At 38.3% G+C, this 24,287-nt stretch overlaps 1 protein-coding gene across 1 annotated transcript; it reads right to left on the bottom strand.

Annotated features, from left to right (window-relative positions):
- Positions 1–10,540: 10,540 nt before the first annotated feature.
- Positions 10,541–18,040, bottom strand: LOC150002534 (dynactin-associated protein-like). Its single transcript, XM_090285083.1, is given in 4 exon segments — positions 10,541–11,164; positions 11,166–11,432; positions 14,603–14,767; positions 17,967–18,040. Coding segments are annotated over 4 exon segments (681 nt in total). The 5' UTR covers positions 18,024–18,040; the 3' UTR covers positions 10,541–10,972.
- Between the last annotated feature and the right edge of the window lie 6,247 nt (positions 18,041–24,287).

A 24,287-nucleotide genomic window follows, 5' to 3' on the forward strand; every position in this document is an offset into this window, starting at 1 on the left:
CACTACAGAAGACAAAGGGAAAGGTTATCCTATGAGGGTCGGGGTGGGGAACAGCATTGTTTAAGGCAAAATGATGGTGGAATCAGCGTTGGAAGAGACTGAAAAGGTAGCAGAGTTTGTTTACCTTGTAACAGATATTTCATAGGGCTCGATGGGAGAGTTTAGGAAGAAGGGAAAGAATCAAAAGGTGGACTAGAAGAGAGGACCTAGAGAGCAAGATGCGGATGAAAGTCAAGTCCAGAGTCGGTGATGAGAAGAGGTTCTCTCCACGTGAGTTACAGGCCAGGTGGAATCTACAGATCTCATTTTTCCAAGATGCATTTCGGTTAAAGAGGTTTCAGTGTAACACAAGCCAAGGCCTGATGTCTCTGGGTTCCAAATATTGACTCATTGACAGAATGAGTCAAGGTCTGATCCAACACTTTTGGCAAACATTTCAGAACCGCGTACTATGAGCTTGGCACAAGACTAAAGCCTGGGGATTAAACATTTGTACAGCTTGGTTTTAGTACTGCAGGCCAAATTAGCTTATATATAGTCCCAACACGTTCGTAAACACAATTGCTGATTCTTAAATTTGGTTTTATTCCCAATCTTTAGAGGTTATTCAATTTCCCCAGGGGTGGAACCTCTGAAAAGAAATTTTAAAGTATCTCATTTAAAAAATAAACAAACAAACAAGCAAAAATAAATAAATAAACACCTCAGGATCTCTGAGCCTGCCTGTTTTTCTGAATCTCCCTGTCCTGTTGCAAGTCTGTTTCTCATGAGCAAGCTGTAGAAAAGGGTCCAGGAAAAGACGATATGAAGCATCCATTGCTAACGCACTGAGTGAACTGCTTTTCTCACATCAGTTTATTTCAGCCCTTGGAGAATAAGCCTACTTCCACCTCAACTTCTGATCTTTCCTGAGTGCTTTCTGTGGGAACGGCAAGTACAAATCCACTCTGCTACTTCTGCAGAAGACAATCTTCCAGAGAAAGCAGTGGTCTTTTAGAGTATATATGGCTTGTGGCGCTATTTGTAATAAGCTGGTGATAGATCCGTTGTTTCTTAGTAAGTTTTCTCTTTAGGCCGCAAAGACTCTGGTTAATTTTAAACTATGGTCCCAGAACTTAGCTTAGTCCTGAAGAATCATTCAGAAATTGTAATCTGAAATCATGTGTTCTATCTTTTACCTTGCTAGCTTTGCCTACTTAATATTGTGGAAAAGTGATGTTGAATCTGGATCACCAGAAACTGGTTTCTCAAATGACTGAAGTTGAAAAGCAGTTGAATTCTCTATCTAAATTATTACCATTTGGTCAAACAAAGAGAGGTATGTATATTAAAAATCCTTGTATGAAATTGTGCCTATTTTAATGTTAATATAGGTGAAATAAACACTGTTGCAAAACAAATTGATTTACCAATAGAAAGTTAGATATTTCATGACAGGTGGAGAGCTCAAAATATAAGGTAAATAGAAGAGTTAAAAATATTTCTGCTACTCACTGGATTTCAAGATGTTCAACATCTGTAGGATGATCTTGTGTTTTCCTTCGATTCCATGGCAACCAATTTCACAATCCCAGCTCTAGAAATATTTTTCACTTTGTTCAATTACAGATTTCAGGAAATACTGGACTTAATTAACACTAAGTTAACTATGATACATCTACCCCAGGGTGGATTCAGTTCAATAATGATAATTTCATATTATAAGTTACACCTTTTGGGATAGGTTATTTGGACCATATACATTCTGTAAAACAATAATATAACCCTGCCAGCATTTGAATGAAAATACTGTATATATAACTACTTTTTATGAGTTTTTCTAGCAAGACAATGGCTCTGAAATCCAGTATAAAATTTCTTCCATCAACATACTAGTTTATTCATATCAACATATAAAATATCTAAAAAGACAAAGACTATTTGTGTTAGCAAAAGTCTGAACCCATTTGTATAAATTATTAGAAAACTCTACTGGCAACTGCCTAAACCACTCTAAATTCTAGGCTTGCTTAACTTCAAAACATTGCTTGGATGAAGGTGTCAATTATATCCTGCTGAAGAAAACGAAAGCAAACTTCTACAGCTAACCTGTCATCTCCTGCTTAAAACCATGCCTCCAGCCTACTCTCTTGACTTATTACTCAACTGTTTTCTTAACTGAAACATGAAACTTAAGGGACCATAGGAATTATCTAGTCGCGTTTCCTCATTTAGCAGATTTACAGAGTTGTGGAGAAGTGAGGTTCCCTGACAACCAAGTTCACCATTCATGATTTCTGTCCTTTTAGTTTAGTTTTGAATTTTCAATAAGAAAGAAATTGTAGATTTTTTGAGAAGCCACAGGGACGTAACCAAGCTGGGAGAAAAGATCAGAGTGAATTGAGAAGCCAGCTTAGCTAAAATGAGAAGAAAAATGGAGCAAGAAGATCCTCTTCCTAAACAGAAGTAGGCCGACTTTGAAAGTTGGATCCTGTATACCGTGTAAATATATTCTGATAGGCAAGTTACATTTGTGTTTATCTCTTTGTCTGCCTGGAAAATCTGAGTTATTCTTTGAATTTTATATCCTGCTCAAGTTTCAAAGGATGGGTAAGAAGCGAGCCAGGTGAATCCCAGCAAGAATCAGCAGCCTATGAAGAGGTACAATCATGGAAAATGCATTAGCCTCAGGCTGGAAAGGGCATAGGCAGATCTGATACAGTAAACTACATGTTATTCTGAAGGCTGATTGAAATCTCAGGATTCACTTAATATAAGAACGACAAAATCAGCCAAGGAACATACAAGCATAACCGATAGACACAGACAAGTTTGGTGATGCCTTGAGGGAAGGTGGCAGGGAGGGCAGAGCAGGGTTAAGGTAGACAAATGTAAACAATAAAACTACAATTAAAAATAGAATTTGTATTTTTTTGAGAGCTTCCTCTAGCTAAGGCAGGGACCATGAATTGAAAGGGCAAGAAATCCTGGCTGGCATGGCTGTGGATTGAGCACTGGCCTGTAAACCAAAGGGTCACTGGTTCAATTCCCAGTCAGGACACATGCCTGGGTTGCAGGCCAGGTTCCCAGTTGGGGGTGTGCAAGAGGCAACCACACATTGATGTTTCTCTCCCTCTCTTTCTCTTTCCCTTTCCCTCTCTCTAAAAATAAATAAATAAAATCATTTTTTAGGCAAAGAAAGAAAGAAAAAAAAAGGAAGGAAGAAGGAAAGAAAGGGCAAGAGGGGAGAGAGGGAGCCCACACTGGAAGTTGAGATAAGGGACCAATTTTGAGAACTAGTAAAGGTGTAGCATCAATGTGCTATCGTCGTCGGCAGCCGTCCGTCTCGAGAGACGATGGTGTAGCTTCCTAAGAGTCTATCTGCACCGCCGAGAATGGCTGTGCAGTCCGACTCGGAAGTGACACGGTATCTGTCTCCTCCCGTGTTAAATCGACATCTTGTGATGATGCTGGAGTGTCCTCTCCAGTGAAGCTGAAGTTACAGAGCCTGGGCAGAGTGATATGGAGGGTCTGCTGTTGCCCATGCAGCAGACCCCCCCTCTCTTCGCAGCTGAAGGGTCCAAGGGAAAGATGGAGTCAATACAGCTTGGGTTCAGGTGCGCCGCAGGAGTTGCCGGTGTTGACTACAACGTCAAACCGCCTTAGGGACTCCGGCTCCGGATTTTCTGTCGGGGTTTACTCCCCTAGCCTTTCCCCTGAAGAGGTATGCCGCAAGGCAGCGGAGGTTTTTTGGAGTCAGAGTTTTCCTTCTCTGATGTGCCCTGACTGGAAGATCGAACCAGCGACACTTAGCTCGCAGGCCGACGCTCAATCCACTGAGCCAAACCAGCCAGGGCACAACCAATGTGCTATATAAATTGCATTATGGGTCAAACCAAGATCTAAAATTAAGATTACAGCTAAAAGGAATTTTAATATACATAGCTTTTGTGATTGACCTAGGTTATACGAAGAGCTGAAAATATCCACTAGTGCTTTTAACCAGCTCGTTGGGAATTCTAAGCTTGTATAAGCATAAAACAAGTATACATTTTACAAAAACTGCATTTAACTATACTATATTGAACCTTCTCTGCCAATGAATATCAGACAGCTTAATGATGCCTTTCCCGAGGTGGCATTTTTGCCTTCCTCCATGACTGCATCACCAAGACGGTTTCTCCAATGTCCTGCCCCGCCCTCTGTCTTCCTCATGAGCATTCAGTGTCAACCCATCCGGAAGATCCTGTTAGTGGGTACCAACCCCTCTTCTGTCTGTGGCTCCCCGTGTTTCTGCATTCTCACACTAGCCTGTGCTCAGCCTTTAGCAATTTGAATCGCTACCTGCTGCAGTATGGCCCACAGGGGCCAGTACTCCGGCCCTGTCTTCGTTCGACTTTCGGGTTGGTAGGTTGCCCTGTGATGTCAGTTCTCTGACGGGTTCAAAAATGTCATGGCTCCATCTTTTTGTTGTTAGGGTGAAGGTGAAGATCTTTTCAGCGTCCTACAATCTTAGCGCGCCGGTGTTTTGGGCAACCGACCCGCTCTGAATTGCCGCAGTCTCCGTTGTAAAATAAGGGCACCAACAGTTGCCTCAGTGACTTGTCATGAAAATTGTCGGAGATATAAAGCACCTTGTACACAACAGGTGCTTATTAAATGCTTTTGCACCCTCAAGTTGCCCACTAGTGTTTAATAGGATTTCATTAAAATTCCATTGCATATATTATGTCACTTCTATACACCTTAATGGCTGGGTGGCAATTTTGGTGCTCCCCCCTTTTTTTTTTTTTTTTACTGTGTGGTTGCCTCTCACTCGTGCCCCTAACTGGGGACCTGATGTGCAACCTAGTAATGTGCCCTGACTGGGAATCGAACCAGCGACACTTGGCTCGCAGGCCGATGCTCAATCCACTGAGCCACGCAGCCAGGGCTATGGTGCTCCCTTTATACAGCCTGTTTCAACACAAGTTTTTGTTCTCTCCAAGACTGAAATAGTTGATTGAGGTAACGGGATGACAAAACTCTACCCAGTGCGACTGATCGAAACAGGTCTAATGTTATAAGGGAGCCCATGGGGTTTCCTTTCCCTTTTATTCATTTAATTGATTCATTTATTCAACATGGGTTTATTAGGCTCTTACTATGTGTTTGCCAGATGTTATTCCAGCCCAGCTTTCATGGTACCATTCAGCTTAGCCGAGGGGATGACAAGGTAGGAAACTGTATACAGAAACAGACTCTAGTGTCGGACAACTAAGAAAATGCATGTTGAAATGAGAATGAAATAATAAGGTACGTTCTCCCTCTTCCTCACAGAGAGAAGAGGAAGCACCGCCACTGAAGGGCTTCTCACTGAAGCAGGGATGTTGTTAGCTCTGCGATCGCTGCCACCTGCCACCTGGTCTACCCCAAATTCCCTTCACCACAGAGACCGCTGGAGCGGCCCAAGCCCCTTTCCTCAGAGAGTGTCTCCTTCTTGCTGCACCCCAGGCTTGGGCCTCTGCCCAAAGTGCTCCAGCTGGTGTCATTTTTATAGAATTCATGAAAGCATTTTCAAAATGAGAAAGAACGTGTGCTAGATAGGTGATCTGTGTTTACTGAAAGGACCATCTAATTATCTTAAATACATTTTTTCTGAATGGCAGAAATATAATAGTAGAAGATTTAGAAAATACATAAGCTATAGTCCACCAAAAAGTTGCCTAGACCCTCACTATTTAAGTAATTTTTAGTATATTTCTTTATTTCTTTTTACCTTGAAATTGCATGGTTTACTTTACAATCGGCTTTTTTACAACCATTTTTTTTCAAGACATTTGAAAATATCATGACTATTTTGTATTTTGTCATGTAACCTTTGTGCTTCTTGGACAATTGTTTTTTCAATACTTTGCATTTTTGAAACTACAAAAATCTTATTTGTATTAAACTTCAGGTATTTCCTTAGCATATATCCCAATAATTAGACTTACTCTGACAAAGCATACGACATTTTAAAGCTATGAGTATAGGTTGCCAACTTTTTCCCCTCAATACATTCCCTGAAACATACAATAAAAAACATCCCATAATTCAATAATGGTGCCATCAAACAAATACAAGACAGCTTATTTCTCTTCATGCTCAACACAGTTGAGTGGATTTTATTCCCAGTACAAATAAGGAAAACAAAGGTATTTATGTTGAAAATTGTTTGTTACTGAGTTATTATTCTATTTCTTCATATTTTTGCTAATATCTTTTGTACATATAATTAAAGATACCTCAGTGATTTTATGATGTTACAATTATAGTTAAGCTTTCCTAATTAGTTTCTCTTCGGGAAAAAGAGTATAATCTCAGCCTATTCCAAAGATTATGGGCTGTCCCTGAAATTCCAAGGAATCACAACTATGGGAGGACAACTCTATTCCTTGGAGAACAGTCCTCCAAAAGGCATAGAGCTTTCGCCACCAGAAGCTCAGAGTTGAGTCCAATGCTGCCATTTATTGCAGGAACAGGCAAATTATTTAAAAAGTGGTTTCCTCGAAAGGAAAATCAGAGCTACAAGGGTCTTTCTTGGTCCTTTTAAAGTGACTTAATCCCAACACAATGTTGACTTGATGAAAATATAACCCCAAAATGTCTTGATAGTTGTTATATTTTTACATATATTTTTACAGATTTCATGGGGTGAAATCTGAGTTTTTTGAAAAGACTCTCTTGGCTGCACCAAGCTCTTTCAAAATATCTGCTTGTCAGCCAGCCTTGACAATGACCCAGGAAATGATTGTTCGTATCTTTACTTGGAATTTTTTTGCAACATCAACTTTCTGAAAGTAGGCTTTTAATATTAGCTTTGAGAAAGAAAGCCATAGTAGCTGCTGCACAAGCTTTTGTCCTGCTGTAGATGAAGTTGCTATGACTCAAGCAATGACAATCCTAAGTAAACAGTATTATATCTTTAGCTTAAAAGTCACCCCACCTTTTACCCTAGAGAGGGAATAGAAGTGCTGATCAAAACAGAACTCTAGATTGTCAGGTTCTGATGGCATTCTGCCTGTTCTCAGTCAAATGGTGAGAAGTCAGATTAGTGAAGAGAAAGAATTTTGACTGTGTGGGCCAAGATTAAGAGGTAGAAGTCATTGGAAATCTGAAGGGAAAACAAAAAAGGATACTCCAAGAATATCAAAGACAGTTGCCGGGAATATTAAGCCAGATGAGAAAAACAGAAAACTATGTCATGGAAGCTAAAGTAAAAGAGTTAAGAGCAGCAGCCATGAAAATGGGAGCTAAAGGATCAGATTCTGCCACAGGTGGTCTTTAAACAAAGTCAGGTAGAGAGTGTTTGGCCACAGTTTTTTAATATTAGATATCTATGTTCCATCTACCTGGGAAGCAGTGCCTCATGTGTCCTAAAGAAGTTGTACTCAGAAGAGCTGCCTGAAAACTAGCTATAATCAAACTACGTATTGTCTGTGACGCTCCCACAATAAAGTTTTACATTTCTGGTAATGTTGTTAAAAAGGAAAAATATACTATAAAGTTTCAAAGCAGCATATGCTGAGATCTGAAAATAAGTGACAAAGAAACAGGGACTATAGAAAGCAAGTAAGGTATATAAAGTTTCAGCAGGTATAGGTAAAGAATGAGAGAACATTCCAGAAGCGTGCTTAGTCCAGGAACTAGATCTGCTCCCTAGGAAAGGAATTGCTGAGAGCTGATTAACAATTAGTGTTGTTTCCACTACCAGCCACCACTAACCCTCCTGTTCCAGTGATCAACAGTGACCTGAACCTTCTCTCGGTACTGTGAGAGCTTAGAAACTCCAAGTTTATGGGAACTGTGAGCGTTCAGAAAATAATGAAGTACATTATTAAAAGGTGGAAAAGAAGTCTTATAAAAATTAAATGAATGAAAATAACTCAGTTTAAAAAAATGAGCTAAAGTGTTTTATTAATAATGACACTTAAGAGCTAAATATTCTTTTCTTATAGCATCATGACTTAAAAATTATCTTTCAAATACAAATATTTGAAATTTGATATAAATATTTATTGGGGTCTACTATATGTCAGCTGGATACAATAATAGGTAACACAGGGGTTTATTCTCATGGATCTTACATAATACAAGTCAGCTACTATTTATTCATTTATTCAATGTGTATTTTTTAAGGACCAATTTTGTTACAGGCTAGGGAAATCTTATCACTTTTTATAAAATAAGCTGTACATGTATTTATTTACAAGGATGGGTAAATTTCAGACCATTTATCATTCTGATGATTAGCAGATCTGTGAAAGAATTGGAAAACAGTAACTTTAAATCAGAAATTTAATCAGTGATGGTCTAAATGGTCTAACCAGTCGTCGTCGTCGGCAGCCGTCCGTCTCGAGAGACGATGGTGTAGCTTCTTCAGAGTCTATCTGCACCGCCAAGAATGGCTGTGCAGTCCGACTCGGGAGTGACATGGTATCTGTCTCCTCCCGTGTTGAATCGACATCTTGCGATGACGCTGAAGCTACAGAGCCTGGGCAGGGTAATATGGAGGGTCTGCTGTTGCCCATGCAGCAGACCCCCCCTCTCTTCGCAGCTGAAGGGTCCAAGGGAAAGACGGAGTCGATACAGCTTGGGTTCAGGTGCGCCGCAGGAGTTGCCGGTGTTGACTACAACGTCAAACCGCCTTAGGGACTCCGGCTCCGGATTTTCTGTCGGGGTTTACTCCCTTAGCCTTTCCCCTGAAGAGGTATGCCGCAAGGCAGCGGAGGTTTTTTGGAGTCAGAGTTTTCCTTCTCTGATGTGCCCTGACTGGAAGATCGAACCAGCGACACTTAGCTCGCAGGCCGACGCTCAATCCACTGAGCTAAACCAGCCAGGTCTAACCAGTGATGTTTTAAATATCTTCTAAAGCATTCTTAACCAAAGAGCAAGGACGGAAGTGATGGTCAGTGTACTTTATTAGAAACCTAAATCAATGTATTTACTAAAATGTCATTATTTCTAAGCACATACAATTAAAATGATGCAACTAATGAAAATTAACAATGAATATTTAAGTCCAATTTTAAGAGATTTTAAATTATTTAAATTTTTTTCAGAAGCTTTAATTTGAAAGTTTTTCTTGAAAATACTTTTTGCTATTTGGTAAATGAAATATTCCCATCTTGATAATGTATATAATCTGTTAAGTAGGTTTATTTTGCACACAGCTGGTCCATAATTCTTTTTCTTGCATACATAGAACATGATTCTGATTCCTAACATTTTTATTTAGAACTTATATCCCTAAAACTAAAGTCATTCTTAGGCTATGACCTTTAACCAGTGAGTCTCAAGACTGCCCAGACATTACAAACATTTGTGAAGATTTTTAAATTGTAGATTTAACTAGTTCCAATTTAAAGATCCTGATTTAGTAAGTCTGGGTATTATCAATTGTAATTTAAATCTGCTGGAATTATTAAAAATTCAAAAATTAAGAGTCTAAATTAATTAATTTACTGCTCAGTTTGTATTGCTATTTTCTTCTGTGACTTCTGTCTGTAGCACATAGTTGGAAATTAGGACATGTCTTTTAATAAATTGGCTTACGAGATTGCAAAAAATTTATTATGCAATTTTTAGGCCCTGGCTGGTGTAGCTCAGTGGATTGAGCACTGGCCTGTGAAACAAAGAGTCTCTGGTTCAATTCCCAGTCAGGGCATATGCCTGGGTTGTGGGCCAGGACTTCAGTTAGGGGTGCATGCGAGGCAATTGCACATTGATGTTTCCTTCTCTTTCTACTTCCCTTCCCCTCTCTCTAAAGGTAAATAAATAAAATCCTTTTAAAAAAATGTTAAAGAGATTCAAATATATATTCAATAATATTAATGCAAACAGAATATGATTGTTTGAAAGGTAATTACAATCTAAAGAGAAATGGAAGAAACATAACTTCATCATAAAGGAAAGAATTATTATAAATTCTAAAATTTTCTCTACATAACTTTATTTAAATCTCCCACATACAAAATTTCTGTTTGTTATGTATGTAATTTGTATAGAGAGGTATGCAATGTTTTAAACTGAAAACAATACATATTAAAATTTAAGTGGCTAATTTTATCATAATGTTTTTTATAAAACTTCTCTAAGGTTTCCTAAATTAACAAGTTGGGTTACTTTTTATATGAAATTATGTTACTTTGAGTGAAAGTACCAAAAGCAGATTCTTTTTTTTAAATAATTTTATTTATTTATTTATTTATTTATTTATTTATTTATTTATTTATTTTTAGAGAGAAGGGAAAGGAGAAAGAGAGGCAGAGAAACATCACTGTGTGATTGCCTCTCACGCATTCCCCCAACTGGGGATCTGACGTGCAACCTAGTCACGTGCCCTGACTGGGAATTGAACCAGTGACACTTGGTTCGCAGGCCAATGCTCAATCCACTGAGCCACAGCAGCCAGGGCTTAATAGAAGATTCTTCATAGTTTAAATGTTTGGTTCTTTAAAAACAATTTAATACATTTAGAAGTCCTCAATGTTGAATTTGTGAAAATTTAAACAATTATTTCATTACTCATTGTCTGAATTATTGTTCTTCCAGTGGCATCATGGTACCTACTGTAGGTATAATACAATAATATCAGTAGATGTAGACTCAGCTATTGTAAAAGAGTTGACTATGGTTTTGGAGAAGAGCTAGTGGAGGAGGATAGTTATAGGTTAGTCTGTAGCGATAACAGAAGGTTAACTTGCCATAAAAGAGAACATTTTGATGACTCATAGTAGTTCTATTAGGTAAAGTCACGATATGGCATTTGTAGTTTGAGGTTCAGACAAATAGGTGTAGGTTTTAGACTGTTGAAGGAAACTGATGACCATTGTTATTATAGGCTAAGTGGAAATTACAGTGGTTGTAGGTTGAGTGGAAGTGGTAGTGGTTGTAGATTCTGTTGAATTGAATGTAGTTGTACATTAAAAGAGATGGTGGAAATGATGATTGTTTGGGTAGTCAGCTAAGATTAAGTGTCATTAAAAGTTGATGTTAAAATTGTAAACTCCTTTGAAGTGGGGGCATCTGTAGTTTTACTTGAAGTAGGAGTGATGGCTGTTGTGGTTGTAAGTTCAGTTGAATGTACGGAGGTTGTAGGTTCAGTTGAGCTGATGGTTGTGGTTATTGTGGCTGAGGGTTCAGTTGACATTGAATTGGTTGTTAGAGTCTGTTGAAGTGGCTATAGTTGTAGGTTCAGTTGACATGGTGGTCACTGTAGGTCGACAAGCAGCAGGGTTTTTTCCATGAATGGCAACTACAAGGTCCCCATTGTTTGGGGACAGGTCGATAACAATAGAGGAGTTGTCATTTTCTCTGTTATTCACCAGGCATATTGTGAGTACTCCAGCTGCTGTTGTTATCATACAGGCTAAGAGACAAGCACAAAAGATGCTCCACGGAGACCAATTACTGCAGCAATTTCCTTTCACCTGAGAGTGCCAATGAAAATATCAGTAATGAAAAACAAAAAAGCTTGTGACTTATCATCTCTTTTTTGTTACTTATAACTTAGTGCATTAAAATCATTTGAATTCCTACAGTCTCTAAAGAAATTTAGGCTAAAATCCAAGTTTTTATCCCAGTGAAAATAACTGCATGCTTTCTCTAACTTTAGAAGAAATCAAAATCTACCAATATCTTTTTTCTTTTTCTGTTTTCAATGATGGGTAGGGGTTTCTTCATCTTATCATGTAGACAAAATGACATTTTAATGATAAATTCTCTGTAATACATATGATCCTCCATTGGACATTTTTCATTACCCCAGTTGCTCCACTTCCAAAATCACTTCCTCAAGAATCTTGTACTTTAACCACAATCTCCTCTTCTTCCATCTTCTTTATTCAATCACTTGCATAACAATCTTTCTTTAATTTTATGAAAATCTTCTCCCCAGCAGTTTTTGCTTCACTCATATCTTTCCTTATCCACCTTTTTTTGTTCTATGGTCCATTTTCTCAATAACACTTACTAATACCCCCCAAACCTCTTGCAAATTTCTCTTCTCATTTCTTCCGTCTGGCAAACAAATGGCTATCTTCTTTCTCTTATCTCACCTTTGAGCACCCACACTATTGGTAAAAGTCAAGCACCTGGGCTAAGTAGAATCAATATAAATGTATGATCACCATTATCGAGTGGATTCTTATCTTATCTTAAAAATATCTATCTCACTAGTTTTCTAAAGTATTTTTATTTTAGATGTAGGGTAGCATAGAGATTAAGATTAAGAGCTTTGGAGTCCAGAAGATTTGGGGGTTGAATTTTAGCTCTTCCACTTATTAGCTATTAGGCAACTTTATCTTTTTAAGCCTCAGTTGCCTCATAATGATAATGATACTTACCTAATAAGAAAGACAAGATAAAATACGGCAATGTTTGTAAAGTGCCTAGCATAGTGTCAGGTGTGTAAATTTTCAATTATCCAATGTGATTGATTATTTCATTGTTATTTGGATGAGATAAAAACCCTCAAGAAATGGGATACAACACTCATGCCTATAGACAGACTAGAGTAAATCTTAAATACTACAAAACATGGGCCACAGAATTTGTTGGGTTTTGTGCAAACGGTGGCAACCCAAAGCAGCAGAAGCAGAATGGAGACAGGGGTCACCAAGGCCAGTACAATGAGGACCATTAAGTTCAAGTTAGCCCTAGAAAAAATACCTTCTTCACCTGGACCAAAGGCACTATAATGGAGTCTCAAAAAAAGGAAGTGTCAAAAAGGCTTATATACATCTGAGAGAAATCTATAATTCTTCCTTTTAAAAAAATTATTAAAAAAGACTGCTTCATGAAATAAAGTGAATGTAACCAGAGAATGGGACACCTAAGTCCTCCTGTTTCGGTGACTTATGGCAAAAAAAAAAAAAAAAAAAAAGTTATACGCATTCTGGCAAATCTCTTAGATATTATAGTCCATATTTTCCCTGATTTTTAAAATGACAGAATGGGACTAGATCAGTGATTCTCATCACTGGTTGCATTTTTAAAATATTGATGCATGGACCCCACTCACAGAGTTTCTGATTTAATTAGTCTGCAGTGATTCTAACATGCAGCAAGGGTTAAGGACTACCAGATCAAATGTTATCTAAGATATCTTTCAATTCTATGATTGCTATGAATTACTTTATCTCTGCAAAAAAGAATGAAGATTTTCAACTTCCAGCCAAGATGGAGGCATAGATAGACATGCTTCATCATCCTCCACAACAATAAGAAGAAATACAACATCCTCAAAACTAAAAACACCAGAAATACCAGAAAATTGAGGAAGTCTGAAAAATGAAAACATAAAGAAGCTATATGCATCCAGACAGGTGTGACAGCTCTACTTAAGACACAGGCAAACACAGGAGGCAGTCAAGTTGAGGAGACAGAGAAGAATGGCCCAAAAGAGGGAACAGATCAAGGTTCCAGTGGGAGAACTAAGCAATGAGGAGAGAGCCAGACCAACATATGCAGAGTTTAAAATACTGGTGATAACAATGCTCACAGACTTGACAGACAAGATTAAATATGGCAAATGCATAAAGAAAAAAAATGAAGGATAAGCTAAGTCAAACGAAGGAAAATTTATATGGAACCAATGGTGAAGGGAAGGAAGCCAGGGTTCAAATCAACGGTTTGGAACATGAGGAAGAAATAAACAGTCAACCAGTACAGAAAGAAGAAACAAGAATTGGAAAAAATGAGGACGGGCTTAGGAACCTCTGGGACAACTTTAAACATGCCAACATCCAAACCATAGGGGTGCTAGAAGGAGAAGAGGATGAGCAAGAAATTGAGAACTTCTGTGAAAAAAATAATGAAGGAAAATTTCCCTAATTTGGTGAAGGAAATAGACATACAAGTCCAGGAAGCACAGAGTCCCAAACAAGCTAGACCCAAAGAAAACTACACCAGGACACATCATCCAAGCAGAATAAGCAATTTATAGTTAAGGTCAAGTTTCCAAGCTAGCCCTGAAGATATCAAGATGCAGTAGTACTTAGGTCAAGTTAATTCAGCCAACAGATAAGGTCAGGAACTGAGTAGAGTTAGTCTAGTCCCAAAGCAAGAGGAAAAAAATCTGTAGAATAGAACCAGATTTATGTATCAAGGTCATGCATACCATACGTCAGAACCAAGAGACAGAAAGTGCCACAAACATTGTTCAGATGCTGGAACAATGTAAGAAAAGTTAGTGATCATCCATCGAGTAGGACCCTTGAAGCTTTAAATATAACCCAGCCTCCCATCAGAGTCTAATTAGTGGATTAAACCTCACATTGCCAACATATGGGCTCCCCTGCCCTCCCCAACCTTGTGTTTGTACTTTACATTTGGTCCTTTTCATTTCACATATGTTTTCTGTTTATGTGAATAATTCAGTCCCCAACTAAAACATTAGCTCTTTGAAAGCAGAGACCATAAAATATTTGCCTTCTTATAACTTGCCTCACAATAACCTGTAATTTTAATAGATAATACAGCAAAGGTTTAAAATGAATGTGGGTAAATTAGATGATTGAATACATTTCCTGGGAAAGCAGAGAGCAAATTCATCCCCATATAGAGCACATGTGGATAAAACCTTCTATACCAACATTACCTGTGTGTGAGACGATTCTGTGTGTTGGCATCCTGAGTGTTCAAGAACTCCTGGGCTCACACAGACCCCAGTGAGGTTGGAAGAGACATTGCCAGTTATGTCATTTGAAGGTGGACTCCAGCGTGCAGAATTGTGAACTTCTTGGTCATCTGAACCTGTGATTGGCTATAGAGATAAAGCTTATGTGAACAGGAGGCTATGGTGTTAAATATATAACATTAAATTACCTGTCAAAGGTAAACAGGAGTGTGACATTTAAGAGAAATAAAGATAGTAGTACTTCTAAAAGGAATATTTTCTTATCCACTGGGAACAAAAAAAGATCTGACAGATTATTATACATTACATTTTAACTAATTTTTATAAGTGGCTGATGTTCCAGATCAGGAATGTGTATCATCTCATCTTCTCCGTCACATTATAGGCATGTATTAAATACCCTCATATGGCAGATGCAGTAGGTGTAGCACATACTAGGAAGTTTCTGTTCATACAAGGAATAGAATGTTAGACCTAAAAACACTGCTTGCAGCTTATTGGATAAAATCTGTACAGGTCATTAGAAATGAGATTTTGAAGCAAAAAGAGTTAAATTTATTACTATTATTTATCATCATCATCAACAACAACAACAGCATCATCCCATAATGACACAATAGAAAACATGGTACTCCAGACTTCCCAGTTTTAAGGCCAAAGCAGTTTTCATTCCACTATACTATATGTAGCGCATCGTTGTACTAACGTGTGGTAATATATTTAAATAGTGTATACTTTCCTACACTATACTAATAATTCATACCACATTCTATACAATGGAACTTGCAAGCCCATGATGGGGACACACAAGACAAATCATGCGCCACATTCATGATATGTATTTGCTGGGTTCCTCTTGAGCATACGGCATGGTAAAGCCAGTTCTCAACAGCAACAGAAAAGGTCTCCACTCTGAGGGTTTCTATGCTAACCTAACAGGGAGGCAAAACCAATTTAGGCATAATTAACAAATAATACAATCCAACAACTTCAAAATGTTGTTGAGGAAAAGGCATGATGCAGGTTGAACATGGGTGAGTTCAGTGGGAAATATTTGGGGGAAGACATATTTTAAGAGTCAGAGGAGCAAGATAAGGTAAAAATGAAAGAAGAATAGGTTCAGGGATTTATGGATCTTGGTCAAAAGTTTTGTCACATCTCAAAAATAGTGTAGAATTGTCTGGGGCTCTTCAACTCATGGGTTAATAACACTTACTTTCTAGCTGTGAGTTAAGGGCATCTTTGCCACCCCTTGCTCATCTTCACAAGGACGACACTGAAACTACTCACCTGTAGATTTGCTGTGAGAATTTATGAGTAAATAACTGCCAAGGGGTCAGAGCAAAGTCAGACATTGAGTATGCAATCAATAAGTGTTAGCTAGCACTATTATAAGTATTACTATTCATGTTTTTATTCCCACTGTTACGACTACTAGTTGTCTTTGATCATTTTGATTTAATAACCTGTCACTAGATAACTATAAAAGTGCTGGTCCATCAGTCAGTAAGTTTCATAAAATTGTCAAGCTAGAATTGTATGTGCTCATTTGTCTATTAGGAACTACCATTAACAAGACAAACAATAAATGACTATTATTAAATATAGATAAAATGGAATACTCTTGTCAGTAGTTTGCTAAGTTAGACTTTTCTAATGTTATATCAAAGAAATAAAGAAAAAAGTTGTATGTTTTATTAAGATTTAACCAAGCTCACGTTATTCACTAGGTAAATTCAGCAAAGCTGGACTTATCTTTAATAACAACCTTGCTTATTTTCTTAAGTGCTGATTCCATTGCTTTAGTTATTACCCAGTTTGCCTGAGGCTGATGATATTTTAACGCAATTTGTAAACAAAGTAAAACTCACTCACCAGGCCACTTTTCCAGAATCTTCTGGCCCTTTTGGAATCCCAGCCCTTTCAAATAAGAAAGATTAAGTAGGGCCTATACTAACAGTGGATAACCTATGATCTAAACTCAGCTTCTGAGTAATATTGCAGCCCAAGTAATAATTTGTACTGTGTTGGGTTGCTCTGACTCTTAGCACAGGTCGAGTCTCCATACAAAATTGGAATAGTTGCAGAACTGTGAATAATGTTTAATCCAATATGAAGCCTTAGCTAGTAATGGCCAGAGGCAGCTGAAGGACATTAGCTGTAGTTACCAAAGAAAGTTCTATAGGTTTTTCCTGTGACTTTATAAGGATTAACTTATGATCTCATACATCCCAACAGAAAAACAAAACACCAAAATTTATTTTCTTCTGGGTTATAATCCTCAAATAATTCCTAAAGTTCATTATTAACCTTGGTGTTCAGAAGAAATAAATGTATAACTATGCCCTACCTGTCCATAATAAAGTGAAATATTCAGTGAGCTATCTAGATACATGCTGTAAAAACACCTTCGAGTAACATCTGTAAACATCTTCAAGTCTGTTGCTATCTGGAGAAACTATAAAGATGACTATTTGGCTAAAGAAATTTTTTTTTTCCATTTGCAAGTTCCATCATCCTGAAGATACGATTTTAATGTCTCAAACTCAGAGGTGACAAAGGACTGTCTATGGGTTCCTTTTATTCAACTAACACTGAGCAATAGGCCCTTCGTCTCCGGCTTATATTGCAGGTGATCAATACAGGCTGATAGCCCCAGCTCCAACTGCCAGCTTCTTCCGGCAGTGAGTTTTACTTACCATTTTAACTTTTAGCACATTTCCATCCTTTGTTCTGACATCAAAGATTATTAGTTCAGACATAAACCAGATACATAAAAAGCACTTAATAACTATATAGTGCAGGCTTGATCCTTGGCAGAAAACATTTTAAAATAGACAAAAGATCATATTTTTATACAAAGTAGAAATGTTTAGAGGATTTTTTTTTTTTGGACCTAAAGACAATATCCAGGATTACTATCAGGATCTCCAGCACATTTATAAATCTGAGTTCTGACAAGTTTAGAAAGTATACATAAACTTGAGAATCAAATTATAAAAACATAATTCAAAACTAAACCAAAGTCGGTGAATGAAGATGGTAAAAAAAGAACGTTAAATGGATTTATTCATATATCATGTGGTCATAGATACATTTCTCATGCTTTATATGGGTTAGTATATAAAATCATTTCTATAGTATAAAATAGAATATAGCATGAAAAGTTGAAGCAAAACTATAATACATGGTTACTCATCCTTTTAGAAAAGAATGCAAAATTATGACATTGACTACATAGTAGTAAAGAGGTTAGATTGCTTTTAAATGCTGAAAACAAGACTGTCATAGAAGCAAAGTATTAAACTAGAGCAACAATACTTACTGGCTGGTTTTCAGAGTGATCAATATTCACTACATATTTTCCACGTTTCCTGTCCATTCTTGAGCTTGCAATACAACAAGTTTAACTCCAAGAATATTATTCAGCACCTGCATTGCCCTTTATAAATGCAACCCTGAAAAATAATTAAAATGATTGATGGAAAATCAACTCTGATGCATCAGTACAGGTGTAGATTAAACAAAATAATAAGGAATTACTCACCAAAATGGGACCCACCTTAGAGAAGGAAAAAAATTAATTACAGAGAGACCCAAGAAAACCTGTACTGCCTCTGAGCAGTACTGTGACTACCACCCTCAAACAACTCTCCTGACAGAAAGGAACTCCAAAAATCTTACATAATTTTTCCCTTGCAATCCTTTGGCAGGGCTGGGTGCTGCTGCCACCTAGAATTAACCCTGTCCACAAGGATAGAGGCTGATGGAATTGAAGCTCCAAATGAGAGCAAGGACCGGGCAACTCCCAGGGTGGAGACAGGCTCTTCATCCAAGCTGACCCTGCACCTCTGTCCACGAACCAGGCGAATGGTCGGCCAGAGCATCTGAGGGGCTCATTGGAGCACCGGCCAGCAATCAGCCATGCAGACCATCTCCCTCTCTGCAAGGGCAGCACAGCCCTGGACCTGGGAGCTGAGGTTCATTGAAGGGACCCCGTCCGCAGGGATGGGCATGAAGAGAGTAAGGGCTCCAGGCCTCGTGAAGCAATTGCAGCAAAAAAAAAAAAAAAGAAGGAAAGAAAGAAAGAGAGAGAGAGAGAGGGAGGGAGGGAGGAAGGGAGAGAGGGAGAGCGAGAGCGAGAGCGAGAGCGAGAGAGAGAGAGAGAGAGAGAGAGAGAGAGAGAGAGAGAGAGAGAGAAAGAAAGAGAAAGAAAGAAAGAAAGAAAGAAAGAAAGAAAGAAAGAAAGAAAGAAAGAAAGAAAGAAAGAAAGAAAGAAAGAAAGAGAAAGAAAGAAAGAAAGAAAAGAAAGGAAGGAAGGAAGGAAGGAAGGAAGGAAGGAAGGAAGGAAAGAAGGAAAGAAAGAAAAAAGAAAGAAAGAAAGAAAGAAAGAAAGAAAGAAAGAAAGAAAGAAAGAAAGAAAGAAAGAAAGAAAGAAAGAGAACTCAAAATGGAACTTGAAGAAAACCTCAGGTCTACAAGGTGGGGCAAAGAGAGAAATCGGGCTTGTAAGGCCCAGAACTGTAACTAGGTTATCAGAAACGGGGCCTTATGGGAATTCGGGGTCAATGCTAAACCTGGGATTAGAATACGGCCACGTGCTCAGTGGTGATTCACTGTAGCCCTGCTTGGGGTACAGCAGACAGTGCAGGACGCAGCTGTCCCAGATTCCAAAGGTGGGGTTTTGCTTATTTCATCGACTTCATTTGGGGTGTCAAAGATGAGAGAGCTCCTGGGGCTGAAGCAGCTCACGGAACTTCTGCCTGAGACAGGTTTGGATCTGAGACAATGGAGGCAACAGAGGCTGGACTGCGGAGGCTACAGTGAATTCACCTTGAGGGGCAGGTGGGGAGAGGGCAGCCGGGCGGGGAACTGAGGCAAAACTGAGAAGAAACCCACTGGGGTAATATCTGAAATATCAGGAAAGCCAAGGCAGCGATCTTTGAAGACGGAAGCTGGTCATGGTTTGCAAGAGGCCGGTTCTGATCCAGCTGTTAAAGGTCCTCACACACCGGGATGCACAGAGAGAAGGAAGGAGAAATTGCAGAAGACAGCAGCTGAAACACACACAGAGAAGCAGGAGCGTTGGGGGGAATTATGAAAAGTGATCTGGATGTAGTGTGAAGCTATAGTGGAAGTCGAAAGATACTAGATCCAATAGGATGTGAACTTTAAAACATGAATTGAGACTGAATGAAACAGTAGGATTTTGTCTAAAGAAATACATGAAAATTATATTTGGAATAACTAATGTAACCCCTAGTGAAAAAGGAGATGTTATGACTCTCCCCGAGTTAATTCCAGTTATAATACTGTAATTCACACTGTTGGCTGACTTTTATGTCCCCTACTCGTACTGGATGCTGAAACATGAATAACGATCCCATTATCTCCCCGAGGAAGACCATAGATAAGTGGTTTCCCAACTTCCATACCCTTGTCCCAAGGTAGCTAGAATGCTCTTTGCAAAATTGTCAGTCTGTTTATATCACTGTCCTTCACAAAACCCTGAACGGCTTTCCGTAAAACCCCAGATCCTTCCTATGGCCGACAAACCTCTGAACTTGTTGAACTTGGCTCACCTCTGAACCTCATTCTGCACTGTTTCATACACCAAATACCATGTCCCAGCCACATTTGAAGAAATATTTCAAATATACAAAAGGTATAAAGAATAATCTGGTAAATTGCCAAATTCCCATTCTTATCCAGTTTAAGAGATTTAGGGTTGCCTTTACTCATACCGCTTCTGAAGTCAAATATGTGGATGTTTTCCATACCAACCAGTTCTCTGGCATTGTTAGATACCAGCTGGTGTCGTACAATTCAAAGCAACTCTGACACTATCTAGTAGAAGTTAGCATCAGATCCCATAGGTTAAAGGGCTCAGTCCCACAAAACTGTCCTAACTTCGGACGCCAATCTCATGTCCTGTACCACCTGTATTTGCGACCAACCAGCTATAACTCAGACGTTCCCCACCTTGGGTTGGATGATTTATTTGCTAGAATGGCTCACACACCTCAAGAATACATTTAACATTTACCAGTTTATTATAAAGATTATCTAAAAGATACAGAGGGACAGCCAGATGAAGAGGGACACAGGGCAAGGTCTAGAAGTATCACGTGTGCAGGTTTTGTCCCCATGGAGCTGCGGTGCGCCACTCTCCCACCACGTGGGATATGGTCACCAACTCAGAAGCTACCTAAATTCCATTGTCTAGGGGTTTTATGCACGTCTCATCACACAGGTATGATTGACTATTAACTCAAACTCCAACACCTCTCACCTTCCTGGAGTTTGGGGCGTGGGCTACAAGTTCCAGGCTTCTGATCAAGGTTTGGTCTTTCCGAGGACCAGCCTCCACCCTGAAGTTATGGAGGAACCTGCCAAGAGTCTCCTTATGAAAGCCAGACATTTCTCTCACAGCTATGACTCAGGAAATGACTGGAGATTCAGGCACTCCATGTCAGGAACTGGAGACAAAGACCAAATATCTTCCTATGATAGATATCACAGAGAACAACATGTTTTACATATAATTAATCCACTGCTGGCCTTATCCCTAGTAATTTTCCCCTCCTTCCCTTCCACTCTCCTTGATTTAATGTTTATATTTCCCATATATTTTTTGTTTAATACATTCCAAACATATCCAATATTATTTGTATGTTTTAAAATTTATATAAAAACAATTTTATTGAATTTTTTATAATAAAACTTTTTGGGGACCCATTTACCTTTATAAGATTCAACTACGCTGACAGCTACAATTATTTTATTCATTTTCACTGTTTTGTAATTGATTGAACACATTGCAATTATTAACCTATTCTGTTGATAGAAGTTGATGTACTAGTATATGCCTTCTTGGAAACATTTATTAAAATGTCTTTACATGTATAGTCAAGAGTGAAGTTCCTGGATTACCAGGTGTGTTTTTCAACTTTACTATTTATCCCCAAAGCTGTTTCCAAGGTTGTATAATTATTCACTCTCATAAGGGTAGCCACGCTTTTCATCAGTACTAACACTTAGTGTTGTTAAATTTTTTATTTCTCCAGCATGTATGGTACAAAACTGTTCTGCTGGTTTCACCTTTCCTTCACCCTGCTCACGTGTAGTTGGAGATTATAGGCTTCTTTGTTTTCTGTTTCACAATAGATGTTTTCTTGTGTAAATTTTTTATTTGTTTGCTCTTTTTTTCTTTGTATGGATTTTAGGAAAAAAATGTAGAGGTTCAGAACTAATAGGCTTTTTTCATGCTACAGGAACTAGAAAGCTGTCTTTTGTCATATATTTTTTTGAATTTTGATCACATTATGTATATAGTATAGTATTTTCTTTTCCATTTAGCATTTCAGCATATGCATTTGCCCCAATAATTTAAAATCTTTTTAAAAAATAACATTTAATGTCAATGTCAGGTGTGAAATCAGGTCAAGATCAGGTGTGAATTAGTTGAGCTAACCTGTTAGGTTGTTGTATGTCTTAAATTGTGAGTAATGCTGGAAGGTGTTATCTATATTTCAAGCTATTTTTCCAGTGACCAATTTCCAGAAAGGGGGGTTGCACAGCTAAATAGTATTGACAGAAGGACAGGAAATACGGATATGAATATATTCTAAGGGTGATGGTCCAGAGAGAGTATCATACCATTAGACAATGTAACGATACAGGTACATCCACTCAAGTTTCTGCATTCAATATGCTTGCTGGGGAGGCTTGGAGCAGCACTAATAGTTTGCTCATTTGGTTGCATAAAACCAGGACAGTGATGAATTATGTGTAATGGAGATAATTATGTTCTCTGATATAAAGAATATATTAAAAATCAAAGGCTTAGGACTGAATTTGTCACAGGTGTTTCTTCCCCATCCCATGATAGGATCCAGACGACAAGCCCTTCATTGCTCAGTGGAAACTGCGATCTCTGGAAAGCCCTGCAGACACTGTCCTCTGCAGGCTGGGGTGACAACATTCTAAAGTGAAAGGCACATTGCTTTACCTTTTATGTCCCCCATGTCAGTGGCATAATGTGGGGAGAGGCTTTTAAATTTTGGAGGCAATATATACTATTTTTTAATGTGTTCCCCTGATTCATTTATTAACCCATTAGTTACCCATTAGGCTGTCAGACTGAGTGTGAATGTGTGTTACCTAATCCACCAAGTCACTGAAGTTGGGTGAGTGAATCGGTGCACACTTTCAAGAGAAGGTACTGCCGCTGTCCCAGATGAGGCTAGTCATCTGCAGACTAAGACATGTGACATGCTACTGTACAAAAGGCTGGGATCTATGATTACGGCTTGCCAGAGGTTAGATTCCACATCTCAGTTTTCCATAGTCTCCTGGACCTCTACTGGATCTGCTGGGTCGTAAGGCCCACATGGCATATCTGCTTTCGCTGACGCCTGGGACAGCTGCAGGACCTTCCAGGCCCAACCTCATGACTTGGTGAATAGTTCATAACAGAAAGTTAAGGTCATATAATTACTTGGAGTTCCACGGTCAGACATTTAGTCTCTCAGGGCCCAGAAACAATTGTGACACCCTACACAAGCCACTAACGTAATGCTGAGTTAAAGAAATCAGACTCTAAATTATATAAACTGCATGATTCTACTTACATAAAGATTAAATGACTGCTTCAATTTTATTGTTAGTAATCAGTCTGTTCAGATTCCTTCTTCCTGGTTTAGTCTTGGAAGGAAGTATGTTTCTAGAAATTTATCCATTTCTTCTAGATCGTCCAATGTGTTAGCATACAATTGTTCATAGTATTCTTTAATGATCCTTTGTATTTCCATGGTGTTGGTTGTAATCTCTCATTTTCATTTCTGATTTTATTTGTGTTCTATTTATTTTTTATAATATTAAGTTTATTGGGCTGATAGTAGTTAATAAAATTATATGCGTTTCAAGTGTACAACTATGTAACACATCATCTGTATATTGTATTTTGTTCACCACCCAAAGTCTAGTCTTCTTCTGTCACTATTTGTCCTCCCTGTACCCTCTTCTATTCCCCCTCCCCCAACCTCCTTTCCCTCTGGCAGTCACCGTACTGTTGTCTGTAACTTTTTTTCTCCTCAATCCCTTCCCCCATTCCACCCAGCCTCCCAACACCCCTGTTTCTATTTTGTATATTTTTGTTCATTATATTCCACCGTAAGTGAAACCATTTCTTGATGAGTCTTGCTACAGGTCTGTCAATTGTATTTATCCTTTCAAAGAACCAGCTCTTATTTCCATTGCTTTTTTCTACTGTTTTTCTATTCTTTATTTTTCATATTTCTGCTGTTTATTTCCTTCCTTCTACTTACTTAGGGTTTTGTTTGTTCTTCTTTTTCTAGTTCCATGAGGTGTAAATTTAGATTGCTTATTTGGGATTTTTCCTGCTTCTTCAGGTAGGTCTTTATAGCTATGAACTTTCCTCTTATAACTGCTATTGCTGAATGCCATAAATTTTGTAAAGTTGTGTTTTCATTTTCATTTGTCTCAGGGTAGGTTTTAATTTCCTGTTTGATATCCTCCTTGTTTCATTGGTTGTTTAGAAGAATATTGTTTTGTCTCAACATATTTGTATTATTTTCCATTTTCTTCCTGTAGCTGATTTCTAGTTTCAGGTCATTGTGGTCAA

This window comes from Furipterus horrens, unplaced genomic scaffold (assembly GCF_987537825.1).
Source record: "Furipterus horrens unplaced genomic scaffold, mFurHor1.1.pri manual_scaffold_8, whole genome shotgun sequence".
NCBI lineage: Eukaryota > Metazoa > Chordata > Mammalia > Chiroptera > Furipteridae > Furipterus > Furipterus horrens.